The sequence below is a fragment of the Uloborus diversus genome, chromosome 3 (assembly GCF_026930045.1).
Source record: "Uloborus diversus isolate 005 chromosome 3, Udiv.v.3.1, whole genome shotgun sequence".
Lineage (NCBI taxonomy): Eukaryota > Metazoa > Arthropoda > Arachnida > Araneae > Uloboridae > Uloborus > Uloborus diversus.
The window spans coordinates 189,883,124-189,895,759 of NC_072733.1; the positions used below are offsets into that span (position 1 = coordinate 189,883,124).

The following is a 12,636-nucleotide window of genomic DNA, read 5'->3' on the forward strand; positions in this document are numbered from 1 at the left end:
GGGGCTAACCAGTACCGATAAGAGGGTTAACACCCCTTTTTCTACGAAAACAGTAGCCATTCAAGTCGAACTTTTTAGTCGAAGCTTATGAAAGTTTTGTTTTCATTTCATACACGAAATTCCAACAAAAAAATAGAAGAAAAAAATCTTTCTCCGTTTTCACAGTACCTTACTTAATCAGTTTGCATCAGAGAGAAAAAAATGCTCTCGTGCAACTAAACGGCATCGCCCCCCCCCCCCCCCCCCATCCTTCCTACTAGATTTTTGGAGACGAGCGTCGGCGTCGCGTCCTTTCCCTCCAGACGCTGATAAGGAATCGGCATTAGTATTGCCAGATTAAGTTAAAAGTAGCCGATTGCGCTACATTTTGCTACGATTTAAACAAAAAAGGAGCTGAAAATCAGCGAGACTGATTCCATTGTGCTTGACTGGTTTTGTTTAGCTAAAAGGAAACAATTTACAAATGCCTTCCTATTTTATTTTCCCGAAAGATTCAGCGGATTATTTACTTATTAGTTAATTTCACTTATAAAAGCAATACTCATTAATTTAATTTAGAACTATGTACTGTATGTGTAGGTTTAAAATACAAAATTAAAATGCCATTGTAAATTCAGACTTCCCAATAGCGGACACTCTCCGTTAACGGACAAAAACTTTGGTCCTGACGGTGTCCGCTATTGGGAGGTTTGACTGTAGTTTGTATCTGCAGGAAATATTTCGCTCTTTCAAAAAAATTTGAATCATTTCTTTAAAACAACTCTACAGAATAGTTTTCGATACTCAAGTTCAAAAAACCTTATTCTAGACAACCTTTGTGGACAGTTCGGGAGGGTTGGAGGGGGGGTGGTTGCATTGCGAAAATGTTTCGGAACTGAAGACCAAAGCACTTGTAATCAACATGTGCAAACCAGGATACGTAGTTAAGGGTTAATAATAAAAATCAACCCCTCCCGCGAAAGAATTCCGGATCCGCCCTAGCCTGTACGTTATATGTATTATTTTAAGAGATTTCTTTTCAGCAAAAAAATATTTTCACGAAAAATGCTCTTTTTGTTTAAGAGCCATTGTCTGTAAGAATCAGGCAGTTTACGGCATTTGTGATTATTGACATTTTTAATTTTTCTTACTTTCACATAAGTTGTTCCTTATTATGAATGTAATGTTTGTGCAAAATATGAGCTTTGTCTGCCTTACCGTTTTTGGGAAATTAAATTTTTTAATTTAAGGGGCGTGGCACATTTTTGCGTGTTTTTCAAATTTTCAGATTTTAAAGTTCTTGTTGCTTTAAGTGCCCCCTATAATGACATGGATTTTTAAATTCTATACTATTATGTGGTCTTCTTAGATACTATTACAGCTGTCAAATCGGTGTCACTACGAGGGTGACGGCCACAAACTCCGTTTAAAAATGACCGAAAATGAGTTTTTTTTACTACATTCAATGCCAATTTTCTCAAAGCGCCTTCATGATGACACCAACGTTTTTACATAAATTCCTAGCTACACTTGCATACATCAAAAATATGTAATAAAATTGGTGTCACTATAAGGACGCCAGAAGATATTGGAACTTTTATGTGATAAATTTCACAAAAATGCAAGTGTTTAAAACCTAACTACTACTCTCGTCCTCATAGCAGAGATCTGAAACTAATTAAGTTTGATAACCAACATGTTCGTATAACATATGAGCTAAAAAAATCGGTGTCACTCCTTTTACTTTCGAAAATATAATCATTCGAAATAAGTATGATATGAAGTTATTTAAAAAAACTTTTCTAATTCGAATGGCTTTTTGCACGGTTTGTTTTAAACTTTAATATAAAATTACAGCAGTGACACCTAAAATAATATGTTTCTAATGCTTTTTATATATAATAAAAGCTTTACAAAAAGCATCAGAAACACAGTAAATCGATATAGGTACAGATGGACATGTTGTGTAATGTGCATTAGACTAATATAGTCGTACTAATATTCATATTTTTTCAACCATACTAATTTTTTATCTGTTATTTATATTAAAAATGCAACTATTTATAACATAATGTCTTAAATAGTTATGAACATAATGTATTATATAGCGTTATGAGCATTCAGAATCTGAAACATAATTTGAGGATGACGTAAACTAAAACAAAGAAAACATAAAAAATCAAATCACCCAGTTTCAGAAAGACGGTCATCTCTTATTGATATCAGGTAATTTTGTAGCATTAAAGCTTGGGAAAACATGAGATCCGGTATAAATAGTAGAAGTTGACCATTTGCAAGAAAAAGGTCAAATGCATGGCGAGAAGGATTGAAATACATAAATTTATTTGACTGGAAAAAAGGCGAGTATTGGTATAATAATCTAAACATATTATGCACAATAGATCCACCTGTACCTATATCAAAACAAGCATTTTCTATTCAAGATAAAGACGCTCTTACTGCCCAAAGCTGTTTATGTTAAACGTTACTTCTTTGTAATAAATTAAAAATAAATATGGTCAAAAACACTATCTGAGAGTGATAAGATTAAATTAACAAAATGCATATAAATAAACAAATAAAATAAATTTTAAAGAAATAATAATAAATGAAAAAAATACACCACAAAACGTATTAACTTCGAATGATTATATTTCCAAAAGTAGTAGGAGTGACACTAAGTTTATTAGTGGCAAATGTTAGACAAACATGTTGGTTATCAAGCTTAATTAGTTTCAGATCTCTGCTATGAGGGGGCTAGGTATTCAGATTAACAAATGGTCAACTTCTACTACTTCTCCGGGATACCATGTTTTCCCAAGCTTTAATGCTACAAAATTACCAGATATCAATAAGAGATGACCGTCTTTCTGAAACTGGGTGATTTGATTTTTTATGTTTTCTTTGTTTTAGTTTAAGTCATCTCAAATTATGTTTCAGATTCTGAATGCTCGCTATATAATACATTATGTTCATAACTAAAGGGTGTCCCAAAATTAACGCAAGATTTGAATTTGCCACCATTTTTTCCATAAATTGTTGGCAGCCATGAAAAAAGAACAATTTGACAGTTGAGAATTTAGGGTTAGTAAAAATAGGGTGTTATTGTACCATACAGCTAGAGAGAGTGAAACATTTCAATTACTGCATAAGGCATTTCCTGGTCGCGTACTCTCTCATTTCGGTGATCAGAATTGGCACCCTAGATCGTGTGATTTAACATTATTAAATTTCTTCTTATGGGGTTATTTGAATTCAAAGGTCTATGTCAACAAGCCCACAACCACCCGTGCATTACCGTGTTGCGATACCGAGCGCCAATAACAGTAACTGCTTGACCAGCTCAACTTTCATTATTTTTGAAACAATTGTTCAATAATGAAAGCGCGTTATTGTATCGTATAACGCTCCATTTTTTTAAACCCTAACCTCTCAGCTATCAATCGTTTTTTTTTTTTCAGAGATGCCAACACTATTTTGCACAAATGGCAACAAAATCAAATCTTGCGTTAATTTTGGGACACCCTTTATTTAAAACATTATGTTATAAATAGTTGCATTTTTAATATAAATAACAGATAAAAAATTAGTATGGTTGAAAAAATATGAATATTAGTACGACTATTTTAGCCTAATTCACATTACACAATACGTTCATCTGTACCAATATCGATTTACTGTGTTTCTAATGCTTTTTTTATAAAAAGCATTAGCAACATATTATTTTAGGTGTCACTACTGTAATTTTAAATTAAAGTTTAAAACAAACCGTGCAAAAAGCCATCCGAATTAGAAAAGTCTTTTTTTTAAATAACTCCAAAACATACTAATTTCGAATGATTATATTTTCGAAAGTAAAAGGAGTGACACCGATTTTTTAGCTCATATGTTAGACGAACATGTTGGTTATCAAACTTAATTAGTTTCAGATCTCTGCTATGAGGGCGAGAGTAGTGGTTAGGTTTCAAACATTTGCATTTTTGTGAAATTTATCACATAAAAGTTCCAATATCTTCTGGCGCCCTTATAGTGACACCAATTTTATTACATATTTTTGATGTATGCAAGTGTAGCTAGGAATTTATGTAAAAACGTTGGTGTCATCTTGCTTTGAGAAAATTGGCATTGAATGTAGTAAAAAATTCATTTTCGGTCATTTTTAAACGGAGTTTGTGGCCGCTGCCCTCGTAGTGACACCGATTTGACAGCTGTAATAGTATCTAAGAAGACCATATAATAGTATAGAATTTAAAAATCCATGTAATTATAGGGGAGTTCAAAGCAACAAGAATTTTAAAATCTGCAAATTTGAAAAACACGCAAAAATGTGCCACGCCCCCTAAATTAACAAAAAAATAATTTCCCAAAAACGATAAGGCAGACAAAGCTCATATTTTGCACAAAGATTACATTCATAATAAGGAACAACATTTGCAAAAATTAAGAAAATTAAAAATGTCAACAATCACAACCTGCCTGATCCTTACAGACTATGTCACTTAAATTTCAAAGAAAAAAAAAAAAAATATGGAAATACGTCCGTCGATTTTTTTTTAAAGACGGAATTCCGTCTTCAGTGATGAAAAGTGGCACCCATGGCCATATTTCTCATTTTGTTTTAGTTTTTATGGAGAAGTATTTCACAAAATTTCTATTGCAAAACCTACTTTAACGTTAAAAATGTTTCAACGTTATTTGCTGAATTTTTAAGTTGTCTATCTTATCTGTTTTCATTACCAGAGACATTAGTTCTCTGTGAATGATATTAAGATTTCATCTTATCAATGATGTGATTTTTTTTTATATCATCCAACAATATGTACACGATTTATTATCACAAAAGATTTCAATTAAAGTCTTGAGTATTTAAACTGAATTGGTTCTTAATTAATGCGTGATTAAAATACATTTCATTAATGATCAGTAAATGAATGCTTCAAAAATGTAACTATGATTTAAATGATGCATTTTAATTGGGTTTATAGGTGCCTTTAGCTATATTTAAGCGAGAAAAAGAAATTGCAAGATCGGTTGAATTCGACGGTCTTTACATATCGGAACAACCAGCTGAGGATGATATTAAAGGCCACTGGGACAAATTGGTCATCAGTACAAAGTGAGTATTACAGTTTAAGGTAAAATCAGATCGGATGTGCTCTAAAACAAATTTTTGTAAGAATTTTGAGTTTCCAATACATTTACATTTCTCTTTTATTAGATCATTTCCAGTAAACTATTGGGACAAATTTGTCAAAAAAAGGGTAAGTTTTATTTTCAAATTTTGGAAGTAAATTATAAATAAAAAGTATAAAATCATAGTAAATGATTTCCATTATTATTTACCGTTTCCATACTGGTAATATTTTAAAGGTGCGTTCAGTTAGAACATTGCGTTGGTGAGCCAGGAGCAGCATCCAAGATTTATTCAGAGAAAATAATTGCTTTTCATGCAAATGATCACAGCGGTGTATCACAGTGGTCTCAAGAAACAGTTCTCAACCTATTTGATGTTTTTTTGAATGTGGTTCAATTTTATTTCAAAATTTTATCAGAGCATAGACGTGAACTCTGACGGAATTAAAAAGTATATGCTCCACATCTTCCCAAACAAGAACCCTACTGTTTGAGAACTACACTCATGTTTGTGAAAATTATAGCATCGCGAAGGAGTCATGCAAATGAGAAAGGAAAAATACAGAATGCTCAGTGATATGTAAACGATTAAAATTTCTGAACGATTGCACATGCGTGGGCTGAATTGGTTAAGCTTACCGTTTTATGAACGACAGAGACATAGTTTTTTTTTTTTTTTTTTGAGCAATCACGATTGCTTATTGTTCTCATTTGAACATCTTTGATGTCCGGTTCCTTTTTCAGATTGAACCAGGGACCTCTGCAGCACCACCACCACCCGCCAGCCTCTGGCCTCCGGAATCCGCTTCTAGGCGGTGGCGTGAATGTCCTACGAACACGCACGCGTCTTTACACACATACACACACTCCTACGTTCATACATACAAACCTACACACGCACACACAACTATACACACGTAACCGACCAGGAGGATGGGCAGGCTTGGGGGAACAGGAACTGTTTCTAGAATAAATAACTCCAATGAGTAGGGTCCTGTAGCAACTCGTGATTGTGAAACACATAACTTGAATTCAAAATTTCAGAATTCAAATTATGGTTTTTATTTTTTTTCACTTCTGCAGACAATTCTTTTATGAGGTCTAGCAGAGGACAAAGAAAGTAATACGAGTATATTACCGAGTCGGAACGAGGGCAAATTATTGGCTTGTGAAAAGGTGGCGATTCAGAAAACTACAAACACTTTCAATGAAAAACATTTCTTTGAATTTATAGAGAAGCAAAAGACAACTATTGTTTTTATGAATTTTTATTTATTAAATCCTTAACATATAATAATGATGTGCAGTCTTTTTGCGCCCCATGGCCGTGTAAAAGAGACCGAGTTCATAGGAAATGGGAGGGTAGTAAACGTGATAAGCAAATCAGGACTTCCACTGTGTGCACCTAGGAGTTAGGCTCGTTTTCAATTGAAATTCACTTCTTATTGTAAACAAACAACGACGCTTCAAGAAAAATACTTATTTCGGCAACTCTTGATCATTGCAATACATGTTTCCTTGTTTATGACCAGTTTTGAAGTGGACTCGTCCGAGGACGAGCGCCAACAATAATTAGCTGCATTATATAACTAGCAGCTTGTTTACCTTCTTTTTTCTTCAATAGGTTCGTGAAAAGTATAGCGAAACTTACGACTATGATGCAATTAGCAATTTAATAGGGATGGATAAAGGCAATGCATTCTCTCAAGAAGAAGAAGGTACTGGAATATTAGGCTTGTAAGTATGAGCATACGTATTGTGTATTAAACTGATAATTAATATTTATAATGGGGTTCCTAAAAATTATGGAAAATACTGAAAACACCAGAATTGAGAGACGGGATCGAAAACTAGGCTGTCTTCAGAATGTGCATTGTTTTATACGTCACAGAACACTGTTTTACTGTTTATGAATGGATATTAATACTTTTTTTTTTGGGGGGGGGGGGTGTCATGTAGGATCCCCGGTTATTTTTCATTTCATAAAAACCAGGTACAGTTAGGTTAGTTGTACAGCTAGATCTCATAACGTTCCGGCTCCTACATCAATGCATACTCTGTTAATAAATTTTATAGACAGAATAGCAGAATATAGAAAATAGATTAAAAACCCAATCGACTAAATTCTACTTTTTTTTTTTTTCACCATTAAGAATATGACAGACAATGGCCGATTCTCGTCTTTCGGCATCGAACAGCAATTCACTGTCAAAACGGTTTGCTATTGAACTTCGCTATTTGATTCAGAAAAGCAAACTTCACGTGTTGCTATTCTTGTACGTAAAAAAAGCTGTTAGCGAGCGATGATGGGTAGCAAGGAAAAGGTGCCACTGCTGGTATTAAATTCCCATAAAAAAAATTTAAGTGTGTGGTATAACTCCTTCCTTTCCTGTTAATGCGTAGAAAATTTCAGGAGGCATGGAACCCCCCCCCCCCCCCAATCAAAAAAGTCAAATTGTAGCAAAAGGTACTTTTTTTTTTAAAATTTCTCTAACCATTCTGCGTCAATATACGAATGTTTAATTTATTAGATCTTGAAGAAATTCACATTTTCTCATTCTTATTCTGAATACTAATCCTATCCACTAGGATACCCATGGGCATAAAACATCTATATATATATATATATATATATATTGCAAATCATAGTAAAATATCCTGAGAGTGAAAATGATAGGAACATTTGAGCAGAAGTCTTCTTATTTAAAATTATTATTTTTTTACATTTAGGCAAAACTAACTTTTCAAAAGTATATTTTGACTTTTATTCTCCGGCATGAATTTGTTCTCCCCCCCCCCCCTTCTTCTAATGGGGTGCGGTAGAGGCACTACCTTATGCAGATAACCTAGTTCGCTTCCCGGCATAGCAACTCTTCACATAGCATCACTATCAGTGGAATGCGATTGCCATGAGAATTTTGACACCCTAGATTGAGGCACCTGGACTCTATTCGATGCGAAACAGCACTAGGAATTTTATTTTGCCAAGAGATACTTCGTGCCAAACGAGTACTCGTGGGAATTTTTACATGCCGCATAAACAAACGACATGGACGCTGTCGATTTTCTGCATCTTGAAAATCCACTAACTGGAGCCAGGTTTGATCCTGCGCCTTTGGGTGTGAGAGTTCTTAACCATTACACCACTCTGTCGTCTTATTTCGATATCGAAGTAGGAGAATAGCTTCCTTTCAAATTTGATCATGATTTCGTTAAGTGACCCTGTCGAAATCGCCATATAAACAAATTAGGCCCGTACGAGAATAAGGCTGAATGACATTGGAGGACGAAATTACAGCTAAAAAAGCTTCTATACCAGTTTCTGAATCGTCTAAAAGAGAGTATTAATCAAAGGAATTTGAATAAAACTATTTTCCAGTAATTCCAGAAATTTAGAGTTCATAATAATAAAGATTGGGAATTTTTCCTGGTAAAAAATATTCAAGAACTGTGAAGACATGAAACTGTTTTGGTTTTATAAAGCTACAATTATGACATCATTTTATAATTTTTTTAGGTTAACAAGTATGGACTGGAAATATCAGATATGGAAGGCAGGAGTCACAATAACAGATAACGTAAGTTATAATTCACTAAAGTTTTTAATGTGTTATTAAAACTGTAAAGAAGTATTGATTAAATAGTTCAAATTTTTTGCTGCTGAAAATATATAGTCTAATATTTCACCAAAAAATTGGTTAAAACTTGCATATATCTAAATTGGTGATAGGTTTCACCAATGTAATGGTGCTTGAACAAACATCAATAGCTTCGTGAACTATTGAACTAGATTTTTAAATTCTTCTCATGAAAATACACTATGAGAAAAAAAGCTTCCGCGCTTCGCAATCGTACCAGGGTTATTTCAAAGGTTAGCCAGCATCTTATATACTAAGTCACTACACAACACACTATGTTCTAGGGTGCCATTTACCTCCCACTAAACGTGAACTAACGTGTTGGATGGAGCCGTCAGCTCTGTGGTTAGATCTAGAACAGGAACGGAACTTCTCTCCTGTTCTAGATATAAAAAAAAAAAACGGAGAATAGCTCTCCAAAGGTATTGATTTGAAATGGAAACATGGGGACTCCGTGACCCCAACAGATTTAACGCGCACCAGTCCCTATTAACAAACATGGAGGATCTTCGACCGTCCGGCATCGAACTCGCGGCCCTCCAATTACGAGTCCTTACCAATCAGGCTATTATGACACCATTGAATCGATGTGCTTCACTAGTTCAAAGACTTAATATGTTTCCAAAAGAAAATGTCTTAAAAATTGATATTTCACTTTTAAAATGTACCAATTCTTCCCATTTTTTAGTTTTTTCTCATTTAATGATGTAATGCAACGAAATATTTAGTTGAGAAAAGTTAAGTTTACGGCTTGTCACTGAATTTTAAAGACTCATTTGACATTTACATCTAGGAGTGCGATATTATTTTTATGTTTTACATTTACACATTAAAGAAAATTGAACAAGAGGTCATGCATTATTCCACCTGCCTGGAACAATGTTCACCCAATGTTCTTCAACAAAAGAATATAGAATCAATGAAAGAAGATGCTCGCCATATTGCTTATGTTTTAAGTTACACTAAAAGCACTTTCTCCAGCATAATTTTGTTTAGCAATAAGCGTCGCAATATGAAGTTACATGAAAGAAATTTCTTTTTATCAATTCTAGAAATAATTGATACACTTTTAACAAACATTTAATAATATGAAGTAGATGAAATAAGCAGTTCAAATGCATTAAAAAAAAAAAACTTTCAAATGTAAGTGACAGCTAATCAAATACAATTGTAATCTGTATAGGGTTGACTTATGATGGATCATTGCTACGTAGGAAAATGTTCTTTTCTCCTCAAAAACTATAGATCAAGAAATCTTGTTTCTCTTGCAGGCCTTTTTATACAACACTTGGTATTTCACTTTTTCGGTGATGGGAAATTTCAACTTCTTTTTCTTTGCTGCTCATTTACTCGACATTGCTGTTGGTTTTAAAACTTTGCGTACTATCTTGCAGTCCGTAACTCACAACGGCAAGCAGGTAAGCAAAATTATTTAACCAATTTTTACAGAAATAAAAATATTCTTGTAATAGTTAAAAAAAAGGGATTAAAATAAAACAAAACTTTGTGTACTTTTAGTTGGTCCTGACTGTAATGCTACTAACCATTATTGTATATATCTACACTGTCATTGCCTTCAACTTTTTCCGCAAATTTTATGTTCAAGAAGAGGATGAAGAAGTTGACCACAAATGCCACAACATGCTTACGGTAAGGCAATAACATTATTACATTACCTTCAATACCAATAAATAACTTTTTTCATTCATAGATTCTATATATTAGGTAGAAAACTTTAATATACATACTATACACTGTCACATAAAAATATATGCACCAAGAAGAAATCGAGCCACAATGATGGGACTGGTACAAGGTATTCAAATGATTTACGCGATATGTGAACATAAGATTTACAACTAGGAGACTTTCAAAGTGTGATTAATCGTGCGGTAGGGCGATTCGAAAGAGTCTGTAGACAGATGGACACTATTGGGACTAGAGGTGAATCTCAAGCGGCAGCTGCATGAGCAGTTGTCGGACTTCGAGAAGGGGCATATAGTACGCTTCAGAAAAGCAGGTTGGTCGAACAGGCGTATTGGCTACTAACTCAGTCAGATTGATATGGTAGTTGTTCGGTGTTGGCGACAATAAATCAGAGAAGCGTTGCAGCGGAGCAGGGTGTCCTAGGAACACATATGAGGGCGAGTATCTAGCAATCATAAGAGCGGTTACTTCTGCAACATTGATTTGACGCATTTTAGAACACTTCAGGCATCCTGTGGTATCAAGGGAAACCATTTGGAGACGACTAGCCAATGATACTATACAGAGACAACGCCCATTAGGACACCTACCACTGATCCCACATCATAGGTGGTGTTGCTAGGATTTTTGCCGAACTCCGGTAAGTTGAAGTGCAATCGACTGAAGGCATGTGTTCTTCAGTTATGAATCTTGATTCAATCTCAGTACTGATGACCAACGTAGACGCAGGTGGATTTAGTCAGACCAGCGGTCGGGTCCGGCATTTGTTTTGAGTGCCATACGGCTATAACATAAGGTGTATATTGTTGGGTTACGCGATCACCTGTAGTCTTCTTTCAAAACGCTATTCTGATTTGTAGTTATGTGGAAGACATTTTTGCGCTGATTGCACTGTCAGTACTATCAAGTCACCCAAGGGCCATTTACCAGCATGACAACGGTCGTCCACATGCTATGTGACACTCCCAACAATGTCTTTAAGGATATGACGTAGTTCCATGGTTTTTCATGTCACCAGACCTCTCGCAAATACAGCACGTTTGAGACATACATTGAAAGCACATGTATCAATCGTCCTGGAACACTGGTGAAGCAACGGGCCGGTCACAAAAATGATGCCATGATCTTTTGCAGGGGTCATGGTCGACTTACTTGACTCAATGTCACACCATGTTTCGGCTTACATTGCTGCCCGAGTTGGTTACACTACTTACTGATTTGAAACCTCTTTCATGCTATAACTTGAAAATTATCTTTTATTCTGAATTTCTAATCATTTGCTTAACTCTTCATACATTACATACATGTTAAGTTTCGTGATAATAGTTCGTTTCAGTTTGGGTGCATATATTATTTTTGTGATAGTGAAAAAAAAATAGATAAATACTTTACATGCTATTTTATTTCTTACTAGCCGCCTGCGGCGACCAGCTGGTCCGCCTTTTTACGCCAAGGTAAAGTAAGGCCTTCGGCGGCTGCTTAAATAAATTTCGTGGCGGTATCAATCAATCTATATCTATACTATTATTATTAATTTGAATAGAATAATTTCTAGACCTTACCGTTTTCCCGGTAAGCGCGCCACCGAGACCCACGTGATAACAGGCCAGACAACTCCCCTCCCCCCCCGCTTCGTTACGCCACCAGTAGTCGATCTTTGAACTTGGCGCGAAACTTAAAAACAGTGCAGTTTACCAGTAGTGTTGCTTGCTCTGGTTGATATAGATGAAATAGGAAATATGTAACTTCGGATGCACATTTTTGAATACAATTCTGTTGGATTTATCTCTTCCTTCCCACGTACCGGAATGTAGAGGCAATTAAAAAATATATGTATAATATAAGCCTTAAGTATCTGCTGAGTGAAAAGTGAGTCAGCGAGTTCCGCTGCCGAACAACCTGCATGTAAAGCAAAAAGCTGGACGCCTCATGGAATAAATTTTAAAGTTCGGAGGTAAGTACTCTTTTCTCAGATAAACAAATTTACATTTTATGCAGTTAAGATTTCTTAAGTTTTCCTCCATTACACAAACAATTGTCAGTTTCCTTTCCGATATCTTTGTCTGTAATTTGTAATTTCAGCATACTGCTTTAATATTTGAAACGGTTAACTTGCAACTTTTTATTTCTTTATTTTTTCAACTTTGAACACGCATTTATTCGAAATGGATTTTCCAAA

General features: G+C 34.8%; 1 protein-coding gene across 1 annotated transcript in view; it reads left to right on the forward strand.

Annotated features, from left to right (window-relative positions):
• Positions 1-12,636, forward strand: part of LOC129219096 (ryanodine receptor-like) — a 295,024-nt gene that overhangs the window by 259,137 nt on the left and 23,251 nt on the right. Inside the window, 6 exon segments of the mRNA XM_054853416.1 lie at positions 4,965-5,095; positions 5,198-5,240; positions 6,737-6,849; positions 8,630-8,690; positions 10,022-10,168; positions 10,269-10,400. Of these exon segments, the coding sequence (XP_054709391.1) occupies positions 4,965-5,095; positions 5,198-5,240; positions 6,737-6,849; positions 8,630-8,690; positions 10,022-10,168; positions 10,269-10,400 (627 nt within the window).